This window comes from Cataglyphis hispanica, chromosome 24 (assembly GCF_021464435.1).
Source record: "Cataglyphis hispanica isolate Lineage 1 chromosome 24, ULB_Chis1_1.0, whole genome shotgun sequence".
NCBI lineage: Eukaryota > Metazoa > Arthropoda > Insecta > Hymenoptera > Formicidae > Cataglyphis > Cataglyphis hispanica.
Genome location: NC_065977.1, coordinates 113,040 through 138,061, shown reverse-complemented (window position 1 = coordinate 138,061; position 25,022 = coordinate 113,040). Strand labels below are relative to the sequence as shown.

General features: G+C 38.4%; 1 protein-coding gene across 2 annotated transcripts in view; it reads right to left on the bottom strand.

Annotated features, from left to right (window-relative positions):
• Positions 1-23,550, bottom strand: part of LOC126858119 (guanine nucleotide-binding protein G(s) subunit alpha) — a 32,403-nt gene extending 8,853 nt beyond the window's left edge. For both annotated transcript variants that reach the window (XR_007688613.1, XM_050608170.1), the window contains exons 1-9: positions 23,409-23,550; positions 20,523-20,595; positions 18,628-18,682; positions 17,094-17,213; positions 11,324-11,421; positions 1,542-1,596; positions 1,254-1,327; positions 370-549; positions 84-288 (exon numbers count right to left, since the gene is read on the bottom strand). Coding sequence is in view for 1 of the 2 variants with exons in the window: in XM_050608170.1 (XP_050464127.1) it covers positions 84-288; positions 370-549; positions 1,254-1,327; positions 1,542-1,596; positions 11,324-11,421; positions 17,094-17,213; positions 18,628-18,682; positions 20,523-20,595; positions 23,409-23,547 (999 nt within the window). In the remaining variant the exon portion in view is untranslated. The remainder of the gene's footprint in view (positions 1-83; positions 289-369; positions 550-1,253; positions 1,328-1,541; positions 1,597-11,323; positions 11,422-17,093; positions 17,214-18,627; positions 18,683-20,522; positions 20,596-23,408) is intronic.
• Positions 23,551-25,022: the final 1,472 nt, after the last annotated feature.

Genomic DNA, 25,022 nt, shown 5'->3' with positions numbered 1-25,022 from the left:
CTTGAAACATTCTGAATATCACGATCGCAAACCGAATGTCGCGAAATCGTTATCGAAACTCCGACGTATTATTTTGTACTTACGAGAAACTCATCTCTGATAAAGTACTTGGCCCTTATGACGTCAGGCGGTTCCGAAGGATCTGCGACTACCCCGGGTTCGACTGGTGTTTGATAACGCGCGAATTCCGGAAAGTAATCCTCCAGTTTGTGCTTCCCCGCCTTGATTTTTTCCGCTAAAAGATCTTGCTTGTTTAGAAACAGGATCACAGAAATCGTGCGAAGCCATCTGTAAAAAAAAAAGAAAAAAAAAGTTGCCGTGAATGAATATTGACTTACTTTTTAAGACTAGAAATCGAAATTTACATACCGATTGTTCCAAATACTTTTGAAAAGATCGAGACTCTCTCTAAGTCTCAGTTTCGTAGGATCTTCCCTGAGGACCATATTGTAACTACTACACGCCGTGACAAATATAATCGCCGTAACGTCATTAAAACATTGAATCCATTTTCTTCTCTCATCACGCTGGCCACCAACATCAAACATGCTGTAAAGAAAAAAAAGGAACACTCAATAAAATGGTGCAATATCGCATTTAATGGTTCATATTCTCATCGCAATCCTTCCTTCAAAAAAAAAAAAAAGGTATTTAGAGAAATAATACTAAGGAAATATAAAGTGTACTATTATCTTTTGACTCTTTACATCTTTGATTCTTCATATCTCTAGAGACGATTGTTTGAAATTGATAACATATGGACTTTTTTAATGAAAAATGTTATGGCGTTTAAAGCCATTGGTAAGCAGATTTCTCGAGTGTTTGTTGGAGAAGCGTCGGATTGATATATCCCGTGAAACGTCTACATAAACACAGAACGCGAAGCGACAAAGAGATAGTGGGCCTACAGAGAATAATGTGGGGCGCCGTACGTGACCTGTCTGCGAGTGAACGCAAAAAGGGAAAATGTTACAAAGTTGCGGAGGCGTTAACGCGGTTAACGGATTTCAGCTTACACGTTATAACAGTGTAAGTCTTGCCGGCACCGGGCGTAACAACACACAGACAGGCAGAGGAGGCTAGGCTAAGATGCCGCGACCGCCATCGCCATCGCCATCGCCACCGCCACCGCTACCACCGCCACCGCCGCCGCAGCTTTGCGTTTATATTTACCGTCGGCCGATGTTACTGTAATATGTCGGCTATATATAGTCACACGACATTGGAGCAAAGCGTGTCGCACTAGGACTTACTGAAAGTTCACTTTGTCCACCTGAAACCGCGTCTCAAAGATGCCGGACGTGAGAACTCGACACCTCAGGATGTCCTGAAACAGAATGTGGCGTGTTAGCATGCGATGTCATCTTGATGACATCCTTGTTAGATGTCAAGAAACAAATAAAAAATGGAGTAATTTTTGGAGCATTTTTAATTTTCTACGCTATAGATAAGCAACGGAAAGATTTTTGAAAGATTTCCTTCATATACAGCGAAGTTACACCGGTTAGATTTGTATGAAAGGAAGATTGTATGATAATTACCTGTTCCGTGGGCGTGTAATCCGGCTGTTTTACGATGGCTACCTTATCTAGGAAACTGAAACAGAATAAAACAATAAAAATCAGTAAAGAATGTCTAGCGGTAATTTTTTTAATTATTTATAGTTTATTCAATATTTAATTTTTTTTTTAAATTTTTCCTCCATTGTGAAAAAAATTATCTGTCTCGCGCATATACATATATATATATATACATATATATATATATATATATATATATATATATATATATATATATATTTAAATATTTATATTCTAACACATCATTGCTACATAACTATATATCATTGCGTCTAATATTCTATGAATACTCCCTGCCGAGTAAAGGGACAAAAAACGTATATATATTCAAAACGCGTTTTACAAGCTGTTATCAATATGAAAATAAATCATTGCAAATTTTATTTCTATTTTTTGAAAAAATATTCACTTTACTTCTATCAAATATATACGTCATAGTCTTGTACAATTCACTTTTTGGTTTCGCAGCAGAACATTATTTGCATATTATGCATAAAAAATACCGATAAATCTTTCTCAGATTATTATTTTCTGATGATCCAATAAATTTCTTAAATTATCAAACTCGCTGCATCAATCTACAAATAAAAATAATGTAAAACGTATATATCAAATATTCGACGACATAGCCAAACGAATTCGTCAAAATCATATTGAACTAGTTTCGATCGATGCGGGGCATCCGCGATAACAATCATCGTCAATCAACCGCATCGTTATCGTGAGAGCCACTCCACGCGTCCGTATATGGTCGAAACATGTCTGTTTTATATGATGTAGATGCGAATCAAGTTTTCGGCAACGGGGATTCCAGTTCCATATTCTCGAACATAAATAATCGCTCTAATTATAAGAAACCTTGTACAGTGCTTATTATATCGCAAGGCTTATTTTGAAAAACATACATCAAGTTTTATTAAGATAATCGCGTCGAGCTGTATTTTATCAAGACGCAGATCCAGTTTAAGTTACGCCATGCTGAAGAAAACTTACATTATAAAAAAATACAGATCGAAACTATCAAAATACTATCAAGGCAGGATAAATTTCATTATCATGGCATTTTTTTTCGCGAAGTATTATGAGGATTTGTTTTTATAAATTAATTAATATTAATTTATAAATAAAATTATTATTAATATTTATTAATATTAATTTTTTCCAACGTATATATAAAATACATACATATATCATATCGCTTTTTACATATGCTTCGATACATACATATCGGGAATTTCTCAAGTTTTAAAAAACATTCGTATATCTTCAAAAGATATACGAAAAAAAGTTGCAAATTTAAAGATAATTTGATAATAAATCTATTTGTTTCTATATTATTTTTTCTGCCAATTTTTTTATTTGAATTACATCTCGATATATTTTTTAGATGTAATTTCAAAATTCGATATCGAATATAATAAAACGAAATATCGCAAGAAAATTATATTGAATTTAAAAAATTATAGATATATCTATGCAAATTGTTAGCACTCATCAATCGCAATCGAATAATCCGAATGAGAAAATTTTGACGCGTCCGCGCTTTTAAATCTCTTTGAGCGTCAACCGTGGAGTTCATTTAGAATTTTTACAATCCGCTTTTAGGGATGAGACGTATAATAGCGGCGGTAAAAAGGGCGCTCTCCGAGAAGTGTGTTTGAAGCATATGAAGTACTACTTTCCACCGATATTTTTTTTGTCTTTGACGATTATCGTTTCGTTTGATAGAATAATTCGCAATCTATATCATTAAAAATCAATAATGGAACGCGAGAACCTATTTCCACGTGAATAATAATTATAAAGCATTATTAAGTATATTGTTAAGTAACGTTGAATGGTATTATATTTATTCGCAGGATATCATCGCATTATAGCAACCACAGACACACACACACACATATGTATAGGCCGCATATACATATTCTTATACGTGCGGTGTAGAACAGTGGGATAATAATAAACCATCGTTATTCGTATCGATCTTATGATTATTGCTCGCGGTGTATTATATTCATCAGATTATATAATTATATCGGCTGTACGATACCGCATCACATTATATATACGTATCTCCGACTCGCTGGAATAGAACTGCGGAGGATAATAATAAACCATATTATCACATTTGCATCGATTTCCCGTCCGTTTCGCGATAATATATATACCGGCTATCGATAGTGTATCTCGTTATATCCATTCCTCCCTATAACTGAAATTGCCGAAATTTATTTTCGTAACACATTTATTGACTATCCGATTCTTTGAGACGGGAGAGAGCGAGAATGTGTGTGTGTGTGTGTGTGTGTGTGTCTACCTATTTGTGTGTTGTTTTATCGATACAGAAGAGAGAAGGAAAAGCGCGCGTCCACGTACGCGAATCATCGGATAGTCGTTTTTAGCGTTATCAGAGGTTGGTCGTTCGCGCCTTTTGGATACAGAATGTCAACCTTCCTCTTTCGATCGAACTGGCGTTCCTAGGTCGGCTGGGCTTGAATTAGTTGCTCGTTTGCGCTCTCTCTCTCTCTCTCTCTCAGTCACTCTTCCCCTAACGATACTACTGCTTCAAGAAGTCTCCGATCGAGACATCGTAAAATATGCGACAAAATTACAGGAAGCGCGGTGACGATAACGCGCACGCCGTGACGGAAAACGGAAGCGGATGCTGAAAAAGGGTGGAATATCAAAAGCGCTCGGGGAGCTCTTCTCTCCTCCTCTCGCTCCCTCTCTCTCTCTCTTGCCATTTCGTGTCCTGGTGGCTCTCACCCTTCCTCTCTCTTTTCCCCATATGTCTCCATCTCTATCACCCTTCCGGAGAGAAACACTCATACATATGCTAGCGCGCACACACACGCATACACATTCTCTTTGCCTTTCTCTCATACTCGCTCTCATTCACTCGCGCACACTCTTCTCTCTCTCTATACCGGGATCCTCTCCCTTCGATCCGCCCTCCCTTTCTACGCGCCGAAGGGATGTGGGGGGGGTGGGGTGGAGGGTGCTCACCAAGTGGGAAAATCGATCCTCGGCGATGTCCTACCCTAACCCCCAACCCCTCGGCCTCACTGGGTGTGCATACACGCCCCTCTGGCACCCACTTTCCGATCCGGGTCATGGGTCACTGCCACCGCTCGCTTTGCGCTCGCCGTCAATCTGTGAGGGTTTAACACCGCGTGCACGCTATTATAGCGCGAAAAACGCTAGAAAACACGTCCCTTTTTACGAGATAATTAAAGACGTCTGTGTATCAAATAAAGGAGCGAGGGGAAGACGAGAAGAAAGTCGCGTGGGATGATACAGATGCTAATTGAAAGCATCGACTACAAAACTCTAATCATACATCTAGATATTACTTATAATAGTTTTCTTCCCGAACACAGTTCTAAAAGTTCGAAATTGCACTCACACATTAATTACGAAACTCGTCCTTTCAAAATAATATTTTTTTTTTTTTTTTTATACGTGTAAAAGTGTCAAGTATTTTTGTGCAAAGATACACTTACAAATACTTTCGCAAATCTTATAGAGCACATTATTATAAAAAGCTATACAATTGCTTTGCTATTTATAGAAAAGATAAGCCGAGTTCCAATAGCACTCGCGATATAAAAAAAGAAAAAAAAAAGATCCGCATGTACATACATACATATATTATATATGTGTGAAAGGCGTTATAGGCTCGCGAGAAGGTAGGTCATGGAATTGGCGCGCTCCGACAGAATTGAGGTTATCGACCTCCAGAGAATTGAAAGAGGAAGGAGGTCGTGACCCACTGGCTGGCTCCGCTGCTGCAGAACGAATTTTCTCGTTATCGCGCCCGTGTTAACCCTCCGCCAAGACCTTGAGATGCGCAAATGTGACGTGTTGTCTGACAGCGCGAATCGTGCTAAACGCTCGTCCAAAGAGTATATATAATGTTGAAAATCTCGGCATCTTGATAGATATGGAATTATTTCTTTCGTCGAGATAAACAATCGTGTACAAATTTTTTATATTAAAATTATATATCTGAGAAACTGAATTATATATATATATATATATATATATATATATATATATATATAATTATATTATATTAATCTCAACTAATAATATGCGCTTTCTTTTACATCAGAAAAAAATGCGTATAGTGTTCCGTATCAAGAATTGATCACATGGATATAAGAGAATTGATACTCCTAATACTTTTGGAAATGCGGTATAAAATCTGGCGAACGAGATACGGAAAAGGTAAGCCGCACTGCAACGAGAACTGTCACGGAATCTTATCTGTTTCATTAGAGCATTGTGTATGTGTATCATAGAAAAATAAAAAAAGCTTGTAATGATATTTCAATTGGACCTTTCACATTTCCATTGCGTTCATTTAATTATTTCCTGTCAGGTCTCCGTGTTTTCGTCGAACTTTATCCGTTGCGGAAAAGAAGGACAGAGAAAGAGAAAAAAAGAGAGAGAGAGAGAGAGAGAGAGAAGCGTTTTCCAGCAATCGACAAAAACGCCGAGTTGAATTTTTCCATCGTTTTCGATTAAAGGTTAAACGCTCGACATTCGCTGGCGAGGAATTAATTCGCGACGACAAAGCGGGAAAACGATGAGAAAGCTGAATCGTGGGCGATAATAACGTGTATCGACTTGGATAGCGCGAGTCGAAGGCGCATTGATGTCCTCCAGGCAGCAACAGAAATCTGAAGCCCCTCCGCGTTAAGTTCCTATCATGTTATTGAGTCTGGTGATGGTAATACCATTACGTGTTAAGTTTATATACCAAGTATTAATCTAAAAGGAACGGACGATTGTGAAGGGACTTTCCTGTTAGAGAAAATAAATGATCGCCATTCTTCTCAATTTTTCATAGAAATGCTCAGTAAACTGCTTTTCGATCGATGCTGAATAAATTATTTGATTTATTTATATAAAATCAATATTGATCCTCCAAGTAAATTTAATAATAATTGACTTCGTAATTGAAATTATTGATTATGAGAGTAATCAGAGCGCTTTCTCTCTCTCTCTCTCTCTCTCTCTCTCTCTCTCTTTCTCTTTCTCGAATAACATCAACCACTGATTATTCATCTAACTTCTCTTACTCTCTTGCTAATATATATGTATATATTTATATGTATTTACATGCCCTGTCTCGAGATATATCCCGTATGCAGGATCGGTTGTCGGAAAGCGGGTAACGGTTTAACTACTAGATCTACATCAAACATGTAAATGTGCAGGGTTGACGTATATAATCAGGCTTATGCATTAAACCGCGCACGAATCCATCGCGCACTATTCGATGCAAGGAGTAGTATAGTTGCTCGCTTGAATCGATAATGTTGCAACGAAATTTCCGACAAAAAATCCTAAAATATATATGCACGAGGACTGACAATTAAGTTCGTAGAAAAAAAATTTATTGCAATTACAGAACACACTTATTCGTTATCTGATACACGGTCCCCTTCAAAATAATCCCTTCCTAAAACAATGCATTTGGTCCAACATTTTTTCCACTGCAGGAAACAGTCCTCAAAATCCTTCATTCTCCGTGAGGCTGTTTAGAGCACGGTCATCCATTTTTCCGCTCCTGACTTCCAATGACGATCCTTTATGTCTTTTTTGATCTTAAGAAATAGAAAAAAGTCAGAAGAGATCAAAACAGGCTGCCTCTGATTTTTTTTTCTGTTCCCCATTAAAAAAGATATGAAAAATTGTCATTGGAAGTGATGAAATTAAGTTTGTATAAGAAAAAATTGTAACAATTTTTATTATCAGTCTTCGTATATTCGGATTCGAGCTGAAATTTCTCAGAATCGCGATGTTATCTGGCGAATTAAAAGGCAAAACACATACGTCGACATCCAACAACGAAAGAAACTCAGATTCGTCCTGATGATATTTCGAGGCTCTTGGAGGATTCGAAAGAAAGAGAATGATTATAGACGATTTTCACGATTCGTTGCTCATTCGTTATACATACACTCTGACAGTTTGCAGATCATCACCACGCGTGAATTCCTCCGCCGTGTAACAAAATTGGAGCTCCGGCGAACCTGTGCGACCATTCGCTCGATATTCAAATATTTGACGAATCTGGCAGTTCTAACCGCCTAACGTTGCCGACACGATGTGCGGCGGCTCTTAATGGCAAACATTCTCTCTTTGTCTTCCGTACTACTTTCATACGGCTGATGCAAGAAACAAACTTCTTTCTTCTACTCGATACACCAGAGAGAGAGAGAGAATCTGATAATGTTGATTTTTATCATTCGATTAAAAACGCTAATTTTCCATTTTCTTCTCACTTCTCTGTCGGATTTTCTCTCTCCGTGTTTTCTTTCGCGGATTCTTCGATTCATCATCGCAAAGGACTTGCGTCACGAAAAAAAAATCATTAAAAGATTCCTACCATTGTTATTTCTCCATTTTTCAAAAAAAATCACGGTTCGCTTTATAATTATCTGATAAATGAGAGAGAGATTATTATTTAGGCCACGAGACACAATTAAACAATTACAATTATATAAATGCACAAAAAACAAAGCAAAAATAAAATACTTTAATTGTGACAAATGATACAGCAAATGATTACTATGATAAATTTTATCCTTTATCTCTCCTCTCAATTATAAATATACTCCGAATTTTTTAATTACAACATTTTGGCCGATCGCACAGCATACGTTCCGTTAAGTAATTCCATAATTTTGAAGGTGTTTATTTGAAAGATAAGATAAAAAAGAGAAAAGAATCTCTATCGGCACAAAGTAACGCGTATCAACGGGTGAGAGACGAAGAGAGAGAGAGAGAGAGAGAGAGAGAGAGAGAGAGAGAGAAGCGCGCACAAAAATGACTGTCTATTCAAACATTTAGCAGGTCGCGTATATAGCAGCATCAATGTATAAATCCATGCGATATAGATCAGTGTATCTAAATATAGCGGCGCGTGTTTCCTTTTTTAAAAACGCGTTGGGGTGTGTTAACGCTGTAATTGAAACGTCGCTCTTATTGCTATAAACGAGACCGAGACCTGGCCAGTTAAATACGGTAACGACACGAAGCGGCACGCCCGCGTGTCACAAGCATAGCATTACGCATCTCTCATCGAGTTTTTTCTCGATTTCATGTATTCGGCAATGTAAATTCGCCCGATCCTTATAACTCGCGCGTCGAACATTAATAAAGCTCATCCAATCCGGAAATGATATCCACCGAATCAACAATCAATAATTACACGTTGTTATGCACAGTAATCGCACGTGACGGACAAATATTTATTTTCCAAACGCAACTGATTCAGATTGGTAATATTTTCAAGATATAAACCTCTGTTGTATTTAAGTGTGCGCATAAGGAGGTCACACTTATTTTCTTTTCGTTTTTTATTATTATTATTATATTATGTCACGCGCACTTCTAGAAAGAGAATTCTTTTCGGCAAAAATAGAGCGAATGATTGCTTGAAACTAAAGTTAAATTAAAAAGAGCGACAGTCTGTCTTCCTATTAATTTTTTTTCGCGATGCAAAAATTCACAGAGGATTTGAACGATCTCTCTGTTACAGATAGTCTGAAATAATTCGCGAATTTACAAAGCTGTGCGAATCTCAGGATATAATGAAATTCGTGCGTTCGTCCTCTTTCCATAAATTACATTCGCGGATGTCGTGCATTCGTGAATGCGTATCTTTGCAAAAGAAAGAGATAGAAAGAGAGAGAGAGAGAGAGAAAGAGCGACTGAGCGCAGTCGCAGAAATGCTGTCCGCAAGATTATAATCATTTTGCATCTCCTTCGTTCTACGAATATGCTGGCAGGCGCTATATCTCACCAGCGCCGGAGCGCTGCCTAAAAATACAACGCGCTATTTTTAACGTCAACGCGATTCCCGCTGCACACGAGAGAGGACGGAAACCGCATCGCCGCGTCTCACATCATGGGGAGAAAAAAAAAAGAGGGAGAGGGAGAACACCGCGGGAGAACGATCCGCGATAATACGATTATGAGCATGAAACATTAACAGGAGAGAGAGAGAGAGAGAGAGTCCCATCGTGGATGGGACGAATTTAGTCATATATCAAAGTTTAAGTGGAGAGTTTTACTCAAAAATACATATGTACACAGATCCCTCCCTCTCTTCCATCCTCCTCCTATTTCTCCAATCGTTTATTTTTTTTTTTTCTTGTGTGTGTGTAGTGCATAGTGCATTATTTAAAAAAGTCATGTCCAAACTTTTTTATTCGTCTCCGATTCTAGGAACAATTGTTCGATTACAATTTGTGATCATTTAAGTAAAATTTTTAATACATTTCTTCTTTTTAATTAATTAAAAAATAATTAATTAAAATTATGCACAATGCTTTTACGATAATGTTATGCGATTCTATAAAAACTTATACGAAAATATATACCCAAATATATATATGATACGCTGTCAAATTGTTTGATACTCTAGTGTGAAATACAGTCACATGCTGATTGTTGGTTAAAATCGCCGTTTACGCCGGAGATTTACATCTTTTTTTCCTTATGCGTATGTAAAAACGTGATCTGGTTCGATATAATCCTCGCCTCGTTTAATATAGCAACTATTGCATTCGACTATTGTTCATTCTTCGAATCATAAAATATACGCTCGCAATCGTAATCTCATCGAATTACGCTTTACATAACTAACTCAACGCTCGTATCATCGAATTAGCGTTAAAAAAAAAAGCACGAGGTTGGGTCAATTTGTCGAGAGAACCCCATGAATAAACGAGTGGCCCCTATTAAAGCGATTACCTCGTTAAGACATTGTCTCTATTGGCATTAAATCGGTGTCACAAGTCTATGAATATACACGCATATATCGCGTATACATATACATATATATTCCGAACGCGCAAATGACTTTTCGAAACTTTGTTTTCATATCTAAGAATAAAACTCGAAAAAACCATAAGTGATAAAAGAGAGTTTCTCGGAAACTATAAACGGGAGCACAATGTTTTCATCAATGAAAGATCGTGGCCTCTGTGCATATTCTAAAAGTTTACTCAATTTTTAAATTTTTCAATAAATTCTCGTATGTGTTTTTTATTTGTTTTTGACATAAACAAGGAGTATCAAATTATAAAGAAAAAAATCAGTGACAAAGATGACAAACAAAACTGACAATTAAAATAAATATATCCATGCAAGAAAATTTAAATTTAAATTTTGAAAAATACGCGTTTGAATATATAATATTATGCACTGATAGCAAAATAATAAATTACATTTGTTAAACAAAATTAGTTTTAATAAAAAAAATGTAGCTAGCACAATGTTGGCAGATCCAATGCATGTTAATCCAATGCGTGTATAAACGTTATCTTTTTATCATATATAAATATATATATATATATATATATATATATATATATATATAATACACATACACAATTATAAATATAATATATCATTTCTGAATAGATTACAATCGCATTCTTTCTTTCTATATAGAAAGATCATCAATCGATCCAGTCCAAGCGTAAGTCAATTGATATCGCAAAAAGCGCGATTAATATCATATCAAGAATATTTATTTGTTATGTAGACGTATATTTATTTCGTGAGAGATCGTTACGGGGGTATGTTTATATGGATAGAATATGGACAGCATCAACACGGCCCATTGAGCGAGCCGGCTTGTGCTATTTTAAATTCTTCGCGACTTAATTTCGTACATGACTTCAAGCTCTCACAAAAATTTATAGAACATAATGACTTACTATTTGGCGCAGTCAATGAGTTGATACTCATTACTCCTCTCGAAGCTCTGTTGAACGCCTCTATCTTTCCAAAGAGTTTCGACGATTTCGTAGAATTCCTGAAATCAGAACAATATCGTTGATTAGATTTGGTTAACGCTTCTGCAAATCTTTGGACAAAAAAGACTTAATTTATCGAATCTTCGAATTTATGTCACTTTGGCTGGAGAGAAAATAAGGGAAAAACTCGTAGACAAAAGATTGTAATATTTTGGAATTCACATTTATTGGATATATTCTTTTCTTTCCTATGCGAAAAGCTGCCAAGAGAGAGAAGATTTTAATATCAGCAATATAATTGATTTCTTTGTTTACCTGCGACCTTGTCTGTATTCACGTTTGGCGGCTTGACACAGAAAAGAAAGATAAATATATCCAAAAAGTGTGTGCTCTAAAACAATTTTACCTAATGACACATTTTCTTATATCATGAATATTTTTGAAAATGTTCATTTGACACACGTCTCATTCTGTATATAAGAGAGAATCAATGTCTTTAATAATACAATCTTATAATAAGTTTGTCTTTTTTTTAATTTTGTCGTAAATCGCACCGTACATACAATCTTTTCGGCATTCTTCGCACATTACTCATTCTAAAATACATGATCACGTTTCGAGCGAAAGGAGCGCAGCATATAATAAACTATTATGAATGTTTCCGGTGTTGTGCGGGCCTAGATCGTCGGGGATAAGAATACATCTCGTAAATCTAAAGTTTCGGAATTCCGTGCAGGTATGCAACGGGTGAGCAACCCGCGAACGCAATTCCTATGTACGATGTGAAGAGAACCCTGCTGACGAATCGAACGTATCGCGAACTCCCGCGATACACGACCTATTCGCGTATATTTATAGTACATTTATCACTGTCTTTATTGCACGCCCGATCGCCGGGCCTGTTGTAATGTTTGACGTTTAATTCGTCATTTAATTCGCGAAAAACACTCCCTCCAAATCCGCGACATTGAAGAATGAAGCTAAACACACACGCAAAGTATACGTCGCAGATGCTGCTGCGAATAGCTTCGCGAAGGCTTTTGCGAATTTTCGCCAAGTGATTTATTGACAAAAACCGATATAAGAATAAAAAAAAAATCGCCGTCGTGTCCTCACATTCTATTCCTCTTTTCTTTCTCTAAAATGCGATATCCAAAATTCATTATGCATTTTATATTACGATTTACCATGGGCGAGAGGGAGGGTAAGGAGAGACACATGGCCCTCTCCCCTGGAAAATAAAAAAAAAATCATAATCATAATTCTATTATACATTAATACTAAAAGATGTAAAAAGCCTGCGGACGTCCTTGCGATTTACATGCTGAGATTGCGTAAAGCTATTGCCATAGAGCCATAGAGACATCTAAAAGTGAATTAAAACCGCGATTTGAAGATCACGTAAATAACGGCAGTCGGCACAAGGCTACGCGCTTCGCATTACTATAGCGAAGGATGTCGGGCCCCCATTAATAATTTAGATGTTATTGTGACGAGAAACTTGGTCTTCTCGACGTGCGTGGGCGGCTACGCAGCAAGTTGACGCTTTTTGACGATCGCAAAGTTTCCGTTCATGATATCGAAAGTCATATTTAAGAATGACGGAGTGAAACGGCAATTCTCGTACCGATTCAAACTACCGTGAGAAGATGTTCAAGTTGACCGAAAGTTGAACGGCAAAATCGCTTATACATTATATTTACAATAATTTAATTAAGTATAATTCGAATCTTGAGTTAGCGCGAATGATATAAATTTACAACACAAATGTACAATATAATATTAATATTAATATTATCTTGTGGATATAATAAATGGATTAATAAATATTATCTCAAAATTTTCTAATTGATGTAGTAAAGTATGCGTAAACACTGCATTAATAGCAGTGCTATTTTTATAATCAAGAATTTCATCGTGATCGAAAGCGACGCGTTCTCATAAGCGACGCGAATTAAAATTTGTCGAGTAATCGCGCATGCAAGCATGCCCATCCGCATGTATAAATCAATGTCGAAACAACGTAAAGTATTATTAAGTATTATTTGAACCTCGCGCAGCTGCATCGTGCTTTTATCGCGCCATGATATTTCTAGCGAAATACAAATGTACACGAATTGCGAGACTGAGAGAAGTTTAGTTTTTAATATAACCACGAGAATTTCTAAAAAATTTTCCCTACAACCGAAATTTTCTCTCAGTCAGAGATAAAAATTAATTATTCGAATAATTGTTAATAGAAATTGTTGGGGAGTCGTTTCAAGATCCGAAATAAACATCGGTTCTGACAAAAAAAAATATTTGACACAAAATATCGAGTAATCTTGTCGATTGTCCTTATACGATGCCGATATAATGATAATCAATTAGTGTAAAAAAATGTATCTCTTTGCTAATATGTTTATTTACGAATTAACAACGCTACTGTATTACGTATCACGGTTCATGGATCGATCGCAGGGCGAAGGCAAAAGTTTTTCCGAAAGACTTGTCCCGAAAGCCGCAACGGACCCAGCGTAAATTGACAAGCGCTGTAGTAGAACCTGCTCTCTCGTCGTCCCGACAAGTGTCACGAACGAACTTTGGTAAGGCCGTGATCGTCAGCAAAAGTCCATTCCGTATATCGTTGTCTTGGCGCAGGCTACGACAAATCGCCGTCGCGTCCGCCGCTTGGCAATAAACGACAACACGACGGTTATATTAATAAATTCTCCTGTCGATGCTATTTCCACGCTTCCAACGATCGATGGGCATGGACGGACGCATCATCGTGTGTCGATCCGGCCGACTCCGCGCCAAGGATCGCCGGACGCCTATTACCCGCGATTATGCACGTACTAATAATTTCGTCGAAACGCGTCATCTCTCCAACGCCTAACCCTAAACATCGTCGCGCGAGATAAATGTAGGTGAAAGTAATTTAAATCGGCTAAAAATACAGGAGGCACGTATATACGGCGTGTCCTTGCAAAATTCGTATGCGAGATAAAAAAGAGCGTAAACGACTCTTGGAAATGAATTGGAACGTAAATCGTAAATCGCATTTAAAATTGCGAATTAATGCGTTTTAGTTGACGCATCAATATTTATATAATTTTAGCATTTATTATCGTGCAATTCTTAAATCGCAGAGAAATTCTTTATATAAAACGATATAATACGGTTGCGTCAATTTTTATCGCTCTCTCTCTCTCTCGTACAAATAGATTATTTAACATTTCGAGTATTGGCATTCACGGTAATTTCGTAATTCCTCTCGTAACAATGTTTTCGCATCATTTCGATTATTCGCGAGTATCACATATGCCGATTACATTCGTCAAATAAAATACCGCAAGATATATATCGGTGTTTCGCGTTTTGTGTATGAAAATTTAGGCCTAGGATTTTCCCAAAATAAACTTCCGCATCCACGGGCGAGCGAGCACTCTCGCCTGCCCCTTTTCGTCTCTCGCGCGTATACATACATATGTACAGAACCGGATGACAGTGACAAATTAAGCGCGAATCGTGGAAGGCGTCAGCAGAAATTCGCGGAAAGTACTCTGGATTATTGCTTTGTCTCCCAATCGGCTAAAATAGCGTCGGTGATTTGCCAAGTATATGCAACATTCGCAACAAGAGAGAGTGCGAGTGTATGTGCCTATTTATTTATTTATAATCGATACGATAAACAGCAGAAACCTCTCGATATACGCTTCTATTTTCTCTACGTAATAAATTCCCGATATAATTGAATAGCTGGATGTAACAGCTCTTATCTTGAGAGAACTCGGAGGAGACGATTAATTCAACTGAAATTTTCTCAAATTAAATATTAATGTCCATCAATCCTGGGAAAAGTGAATTAGATTATTGCGCGAGAGGTCATCCGATACCTTTGCGATATCATTTTGCATCTGACAAAAACTCTCATTTTGACGATTCGTTATGAGCGTGATATCTTAAGCGGTTAATGGTAAATAATGCGCGAATCGTGAGAGGAAGCGCGATGCAAGATTGACATTTGACGTTTCGAAACGATTTAGTTCAATTAATTCGGATACGCATCATCGAATCGGACGGCAAACGCGCCACGTGCGACAAATAATGGCCGATATATAAAAGTGTACTATACGTGTGTGTGTGTGTGTGTGTGTATGCGTACGTCGCGTTGAATGACGCAAAACGCGCGGATTATTTCGTCGCGCGACAACTTTATTTCGAGAGCCGCCGCGTCACCTTTCGAGTCTGTTTAGCGCTTCCTGTCTCTGCGACATCTCCCGCAAGCCGAAAGCTAAGTGTAAGGGCTGAAATCCCGAAATAGCTCTTTAAAGCCAAGAACCTTAAAGTAGCATGAATCGCCGCAAATTCTGACGAATCTCATTAATAGTGTAATTCAAATATCGACTTGGCTAATCACGATTTAATTAATGACTAATTAATTAGATCCATTAATTTCATAGTTATTTTTCATTCGATTATTTTTAAAAGTATCACATACACAAGTATACTTCTTTCTTCATTGATTTTTCTATAGCTAATGGAATTGTTTTTTTTTTTTATCAAGACTTAAACAGGGAAATTCTGTAGATGAGAGAAAAAGATTGATCGATGTAAATTCTCGTAACGAACGAGTATAATAATCACATGAATTTGCGAGAGACATAATTGGACGACATCGTGTATACGTACGTACGTACATACATGCGTGAGAAATGGCGCAGCATATCGCGTGGAGAACAGGGCACACTATATAGCGCACTAACATGTGCGGTGGCTGTGTAAACATTGTAAACACTGATCGTGCCACGCGCAGTGGTTCTCACTGTTGACAATGAGAGATCGCGCTTACGTGCGTATATACGTAACGTACATGCGCGTATGCGTGCCATGCATTAAGTTAATCCGCAGAGATGCACCCGTACGGTTTAACGAGTCGCGAAGAAATGTCAGGATGATCGTTAAGTAAGTTTTGTCGTCGTCACACATTATGCCAGAAGCGTATATACTCTGGCCTATATACGCGTTAAACGATATCGAGTAATCACGAGGAGTTGTGGCTCAAGTATTCTGGGACGCGCGACATTAACGTGTATAATAACGTGATGCGATAAAATTATCTATTATATCATCTGGATATTATATCATTAAAATAATCTCCTACTGATTTCTCGTATGATTGAATTATTATTGGATTGTCAATGTAATTACAATGATTTTTTTAGCGTGCGTCACAATAATCTAGACTTTGCGATTTATGGATTCTTATTCGTGGCACACAAACAGTTAAATTTAGGAGCAAACGCTGCGTGAATCAAGAAAATTGAAAACTAAAGGTAATGAATGATAATTAAATGATAATTTTGCAAAAATTAAAGAGCGCGCGTATATACGGATAATAAATGCAGCTTTTCAATCAAAATCGCGAGAAATAATTGAAATGCCATAAAGATTGAAATATTAAATATATATATAAATCGGGGTAAACATTTGCACGGGCAAATTCGCAAAAGAAAAAGCCGGATGTGTTGTCACGTTCTCTTTTCGACTCGATTGTACCCGCGAAATTCAGGTGGTCTGTTCTCTATTCAGAAAGCAGCTCGTGATGCAACTTGTCCGGTGGCGATTGTCCCGAGGACTCTTTTCTGTCTTTCGCGCGGGAAGGTCGATGAGTTATTGCGAGCGCGAAGGTGACGCTCGTTTCGTTTCGTTGGCATGTAACGCAAACAAAACTGAGAGACTGACTCACCGGAGGATAATCGAAGTCTGGGGAAGACGAGACTTCCAGGATATAATCCACTTTGCTCTGGTTTGACGGATCCTCCAGCGAAACAGGCGGTGTTAACGTGCTCATCGCACTAGTTATCGTCTGCAAAAGAAACAACGTACCTCTCTTATCATGATGTCACACGCAAGAATGTCAATCTTTTCTTCATCAAAAAGATTTTTCTGCTATATTTAAATCGTATAATTGAATAAGATAACGATATATTTCAACAAAAACATAAAAATGTATATCTTTTCATAAAGATATATCTCTGATACTCTTAGGCGGAGATCGTCTTTATTTTTTTATCACAATAGCCAGTTCGTAATTGCTATCACGTTGTTAATTACTTCGTAAGAATTCCGTATGCAGGGAATAGTTGGATGTGTAGCGTAATTTACGTTAATGCAGTACAGCGTACGGAAGTGACTGCATTTTGCATAGAAGTTACACATAATCGCGCACACAGTTAAATGCGTATTCGGATGACAAATCGGTGACAATACTCTTCCGAGTCAATTTGATATCGCGAATTTGCGTGTCACGTAACGATTACGTAGAGTTATTTCGAGCGCAACAATTTATCGTCTAAAGTAACTGGGTAACGGAAGCAAACGCGGAACTTGTAATGTACAATTGACGAAAAAATTCGACTGTATTCAAACGACTATATCGCCATGAAAAAAAAAAAAAAAATCCAAAAGAGAAATAAAAAAATTTAATGAATTATATAATTTCTGACTAAATTTACTCTGTTCAAAAATTATTACAACTATTGTCCTTTTTGCTTCCTCTATAAGAAAGCTTTGTTTATGTCGAAATTTTTTTTCTCTTTTTCAAATTTTGATGCCAATGTGTTCAGAATGTTCTAAAACGAAGAAAAAATATATTTTTTTTTAAATGTCAATATGTATGTATGTATATATGTATGTGCACAAAAAGGACGTGGTGGTTGCTTTAACTTCCGTAAATTTTAAGATAACGGGCTCAATTTTTTTATATGAATAAAGTATCATTAAAGGTTGATTGATAATGTACTTGGCTTGGATCGATGAAGAGATTTATTTTTTATAAAATTTTAAATTTTTCAAAAAAGAATGTTGTTCTAACTTTAAAAAATTTTGAGATATCGGTCTAAATATTTTTATGTGAATAGAATATCGTTAAAGAATGATTGGTATTAAATTTGATGAGAATTGGAGAAAAGAATTATTTTTTATAAAATTTTGAATTTTTCCAAAAAAACTACTTCAATTTCCCCAATTTTTGAGATATAGGATTAAATATTTTTACAAAAATAAAGTGTCATTAAAGAATTGATTGGTAGTAAATTTGGACGTATTTGTAATTACGTTATTATTGATATTATTGATATTATGGAGAAAAAGAAATAAAATTATGAGGAAGCAATGTGCAAGTTTCTAATTTGCACAATTTTTTACTTGTTTTAATTTTACTTTTGAGTAATGGATATTAAATTTTTTACGCAAAAGCATAAAATTTAATATACACTTACCAAGATGGCGTCCCTAATGTTCTTCTTAATGTCTTCGATCTTTTGTCGCTTCTCCCTGCGAACACGCGGATACGTCAGATATTAGTATCGTTAGAAACTTGGCGCCAATTCATTGTCGACCGCGTAATTAATGTGACGGGCAATGTTACGATTAACAATGAATTAGACAGACGTAACGCGTAGATCGAACAGCCGATCGGCAATAATAATCGAGTCACGTGTTGAATGAAAAACGATGGCATAGTCGCGCGCGCGCGCGCGTGTGTATGTTTCTTTATCCGTATATTTTGAGAATAATTCGATAATTTTAGCACCGATCGATAAACTCGTATTTCTGGATCATTCTGTTTTCAGCAGAGATTTCGCCAAAGAGATAAACCTTTTTTTTGTCCGAGATTTATGGAAGCTAAGAGAAATCCGGCATCCCGAGAAGAATCAAAAGCTCGTCGAGCGCGGTATAATAAAAGAGTCAGAGGTATTGATTGAGAAAGGAAGCATCGCGAAATAAGAGACTTTTCGTTGTGTTATCAGCATTTCAGGCGAACAAAATTTACGACACATGCGAGCTGAAACGTTTGTTTACGTATCGTTTACATCGTCTATCCAGTAATCGCTGATACTTGTTTATAATGAAACTCTAACAATAACAATAACATCTTACCTCGAGAATATAAAAATGTCTTTTTTTTTTTTAATACAGAGAAAGGAACATACATATATAAACAACGAATTGTTTTGGAATCGGAATCTCGTTCATCTATTTATTTTGTTCCAATGGATATCAGAGAAAGTCCTTGGTACCAACATCCATATATGAAAGAAATACACGAAACACAATAATAAAGATGCCATAAATCGAGGAAATCAAGCAAACCAAAATATCCAAACGTCATAACTATAAGACATTGCAAACTATTTCGATTAAAAAAAAAAAAAAAACGGTATAAAAAAACAGTATAAATACAAATGTGACACAAAAGAGGTAATCATATTGGAGGAAAAAGCGTCCAGAAATCACGCGGAAAGCTGCGTATCGTGTAAAAAAAATTAAAGCGCTTTTTTAAGACTTTTTTGAGACAAGAATGTTGCTTGATAATCGTTAAAATAATCCAAAAAATATTTTTAACATCATAAAAGATAATAAATGTTAATTATGACGAAAAATTAAGATGGTCATCGCGAACAAATAACGCAATAAATAAATGCGTCTGGTCGAAAAATACGAAATGAAAGTACGATGGTAAGTGGAAGAGCCATGTGTGTTGTGTGTGCTACGCGGGCGCGCGCGCGCGCGCGCTAATACGTTAACACAGCGAGCTACGACGCCAGTTGCGAGATGAATCATTCACGTTGAAAAACTAATCGTGCTAATTACATGTATATCATGCTATATGTGCATCTCACAGTTCGACTTGACGCAACTTATCCTCGACGCTCAATTTGAATCGCGAAAAAACAAAATCTCGAGAAATATCGAGGATTAACGAACGCTCGAAATCAGTCGAGTTCGGAAACATAATTTCGAAAGCTGATGGCATATCCCGCGAATAGTTTCGTCTCTCCAAGACCGATGATCTCGCGATTCGATGATTAAATCCGATGGTTATAAAGGAACGGCCGGACGCGAAAATTCAATGAATGTTGAGCGCGTGCACCAGCTTCGTGTTTCGCAAATAGCTGCGTGAGTACGATTGCATTCCGCTGACGCTTTAATTGTAATGCGAGCCTCGCGAAAATGAAAAACTCCCCCCGGGGGAAACAAAGAAGCGATTACCGGCTTTTAATGGGTTAACGACACGACCGATTGCCGGATTGAGAATGAACGGATGATGGGACCGACGCCGACGCGACCGATCGCGCGTGTATTCGTCGCTTTTAAAAAACTTAAAACTTACGCTTCGCTGAAACCATTGACGTGCAGTATCCTCATCTGTTTGACGATCGTGCTTTTGCCGGACTCTCCCGCTCCTGAAACAGGTGAAATCGTAGATCGTTAATTCCTCCCTCGCGTTTCTTGTCAATTTTGCCGGGAATTCCTCGCCGGCTCCACGAAATTTGCGCGCGCGATGGCACGCGTGTAAGTAATAACATACCATACATATATACGTATATCTCGTCAGCCGCGAAATCGAGATTTTGCCAACCGTTATCGATCGTCCGCGCGATAACGTAATCGGCGCGTCGCGAGAAATGCCCCATTTTTTTTTCTGCGTTTGATAAATTCGTTCTTATTGAAATTTCGCCTGAAACGGATCGAGAGTTTCTCTTCAAATGTGATGCATGACGCACGAAATCGTCACTTGAAATCAAGGGTTTATCTAAACCCTTTATCCGATTCTTGAAAAATTGACAGCGCAAACAAAATTCAAAGCTTTGCAACTTTTGCAATTTAATGTACATATACATGTACATTACATATCAATAATTATTTTGTATCCCTAATAAAAGGATTGCTGTTATTAAGTTCCGCTCTTTTTTTATAATGGCACTCGCGCGTTATTTTTCAACGTTAATATCTTCGGCGCTTAACCCGTCAAATTCTCATTAAGAGCACACCTCCGCCGCAAATCAAGCGAAAGAAGTTGGCAAGTTTAATCTCGGAACTCTTCCAGTTTTCAACATTAATTACCCGGCAGATTACAAACTCGATTAAAGAGAAAAATCACGAAAGGAAATTGTATAAATATTATAAGAGGGGCAAAAAAACGTTGAAAACTTGCTATCAAAGTTGAATGTCCATACAATTAGACGTTTAATTTTATATAAATAAGGCCGATTATATGCTTATAAGTATGTGTTTACATATGCATATTCCATCGATGTAAACAGGATATATGTTAAGAACTTCTTTCTTCCTCTACTTTAGATTTTTATATATTTTCGAAAAAACGTCAATTTTTTCATACTTTTTACATCTTTCTGCTGTTGTTTGACAATCTATCTAATTGCAATTTTTAAGCTTCTTCTAAAACTTTCATGGCCGAATCGCATGTGCAACAACACTGGAGGAGGCCGATCGACCGCGTGTTTCGCACGGTTGTAATGACACGCGAGGAGAGGGAAAACAATACGGCAACAGCTGTTGCTTCGTCCGTCTCCCGCGTCGCGCCATGCCGCAACGACGAGGACACGACGGCGACGATGATGACGATGACGACGCATTCGCATCGAATTAGAACGACGACCTACATAAACGCCGGATAATAGGAAGGCGACATGACGGAGCACCGGGTTAAGCATCACGCTAAGCAGGAGCACGTCGTGTCGCGCACGCGTGTATCGGTATCGAGACAGACATCTAGACATGGGAAGAGAGAGAGAGAGAGAGAGAGAGAGAGAGAGAAAGAGAGGAGAAACGGGAAGGAAATGGACAGTGATCTAAGAGAAAATAATTATAATAATATAAATAAATAATTATACGTTCATAGTTTATAGAAATAAAAAACAAACTGGAATAAAACATAAATTTTTAATAATAATAATAATAATATATAAAATATATTCTAAAAAAGTATTATGTATATATATATATAAAATTATAAACATGTAAAAAAATTATATAATCAACGATTATAAATCAATATATCAAGGAGACAAACAGCAACAAAAGTTTGAATGAGATGTATGTATGTAGAGTGTATGTACATATATATGTATATGTGTATGTATAAAAAAAAAATACTATTTATATATATATATATATATATATATATATATATATGTATATATGTATAAGTGCACAAAAATAATCGTGGCATGAAACATTTGCATTAACAATCAAGCTCTTGTCAATGAAATAAATTACGAGAATATTGGTACAAATTTTGCTTAAATGTATATAAATTATTAGAAATTAATAGACAGAATTAATAGACAGAAGAAAGAAAAAAAAAGAGAGATACTATTTTGTCTGATAACAATTTAAGAAGAGGATAACTTTTCTCGAAAATAATACAAGACAAAGTAATTGACAATTTTTGATATAAGAATAGAATATTGGAGTTAAAAAAACACGAGACAAGAAAGAATGGAAGGAAGAAAGAAGAGAATATATATATATATATATATATATATATATATATATATATAATGAAATAGACAAAGATCGAGAGCGACAAAAAGGATACAAACACGAGGCTGGTGGATATTGGTAGGTACCTGCCTGCTCATACGATAATCGATAAAATTGAATCACGCGCCGCTGAACATCACGATAGTGCGGCCGGCTTGCCCTCGGCCTCGGTGGAGGTTCTCTTTGTCCGAAACCGATGATCATCAGCCATCGGGGCCCTCCCGAGTTTAACGCATCACGGTTCACCAACGCGATCGCCGCGCGACGAATGGAGAACACCCGCGAGAATTATCTTCGGGGCGCACGAATCGTATTTAAACAAACGACAGTACTCTTCAATATTTATAAAAAAGAATCTTGACACACTTTCTCTCTCTCTCTCTTTTGTGAGTCTCGTAAGATAGAAGGCATTGTTAGATTCGACATGAAAAGTGCTAGCGATATTGATCACGCTTGTCTCTTTATCCCGCTCTTGATGACATCTAAACGCGCGTTTAATTTTCTTGTGTCAAATTAATTGTAAGAAATTAATTTGGCTGAGTTAATTAATTTACGCGCCATCGGGAATGTTTGTCAATTACTGAACCTAATCAAATATCGAATTTATTCATTTGACAAAACTTTAAAGCTCCGCCATTGACAGAAATATTTCCCGCCTCTCGTTATCGAGTTTTGCGGGAAAAAAAAAAAATTATTATTTATGACTCACCGAGCAAGAGTAACCTGTGAGTGGCCCGATAGACCTGCTTATCCTTTTGCAATTGTCTGGTGATGGCGTCGGATCGCCTCTTCTGATTTTTGCTGTCATCCTGGCTGGCCTTGCTACTCTGGCTACCGAAACACCCCATGACACACCACGGGAAGGACACGCGTGGTTCGCCCTCCTCGTTTTTCCCTTCCACGTCTAGCGGTCCGTGCCCGTTACCTTCTCGGGTCGCGTTGGCGACGGCGTTGGCGACGGCGTTGGCGGCGGCGTTGGCGGCGGCGGTGGTGGTGATGGTGGTGCCGGTGGCGGCGGCGACGGCGGTAACGGTGACGGCGTTGGTCGTGAAGGTGGACGATCGGGATCCGGGTCGGGACGGACGACGACGGCTCGCGATCGAGTTAGTCGCAGGGGCGACCGTGCGACCGGCGTCAACGTCCGCGGCGTCGTCGTCGTCGTTGTTGTCGTCGTTGTTTACAACCCCACCGTCACGAGTCGGCCACGGTTCAAAAAGCGTCCCGTGTCCCGCCGCGGTAAGCTCGCTCCGGTTCCGCGAGTCCCGCCGTCCGCCGTCCTCCGGTTCCGCCGTTCCGTTCGTCTCGCTCGCCTCGCTCGCTCTATCGGGTGTTTCGTTCGCGCGCACGCGCGCGCGCGCTACGTCCTCCGCTCGCCACCACGTCCGATTAACGTCTCTCTCGCTCGTTGGCGCTCTCTCTCTCTCCGCGGCCGGCGATGGATTCTTTCTCGTTCCTGTCAAAGGGAACTTCGTCTCGCTTTATTTCTCCTTGCGTTTCTCCCCTTCGTTCTTCTTGCTTCCTTTCTTTAATCCTTTCGGCGACGGATAGATGGACAGCGCCGACGAACAGCGGCAACGAACACCGCTCTTCGCGCTGCTTGTCTCGTTTCTCGCGTATACCCGATGCGTGATATATCACGACACTCACGAGCACACTTCACGGCTACCTCTATCACTGGCGGCCACCACTACCCGCGAAACCATCATAACCATCACACACCACCAGCTCGGCGCTCCGCTCGCCGGGCGACTGAAAGAGCCCCGTGCCCCGTGTGCGCTTCTCTCTCTCTCTCTCTCTCTCTCTCTCTCTCTCTTCACCTCCCTCTCCCTCCCGCGCTATATACCTGCCACCACTCCTCTCGCTCGCGCTCACACTCGATGAAAGAGGGAGATAGCGCGAGGAGATGGAGCTGTAAACGTCGGCGGGGTGTCGATGACGGTCGGGGACGGTGACGATATGACGACGATGACGGCGCACGCCGTCGTGATCGACGTCGATGGCGACCGGGACCGATATGTTCCTGTTGCCAAACTATTTTCCCAAAACGGCGATACGAAGGCGTGCGTGACACTCGCTCTATCCGGCGAGAGATAGGCGAACGTAACAACGACGACGGCGACGATGATAGCGACCAAATATCGGAGTTACACCGCCGGCGAAGCGCGACACGACGAATCTTCGTTTCGTTCGCGAGATGGACAGTGGCACTGAGAGCGTCGGTCGCCGCGAGACGAGGTTGCTCGCACACACCGATATACACACTCGTACGCACGTCAGAAAAGCACACGGAACAGTCGGGGAAACAATACGTTTGGCACTGTCT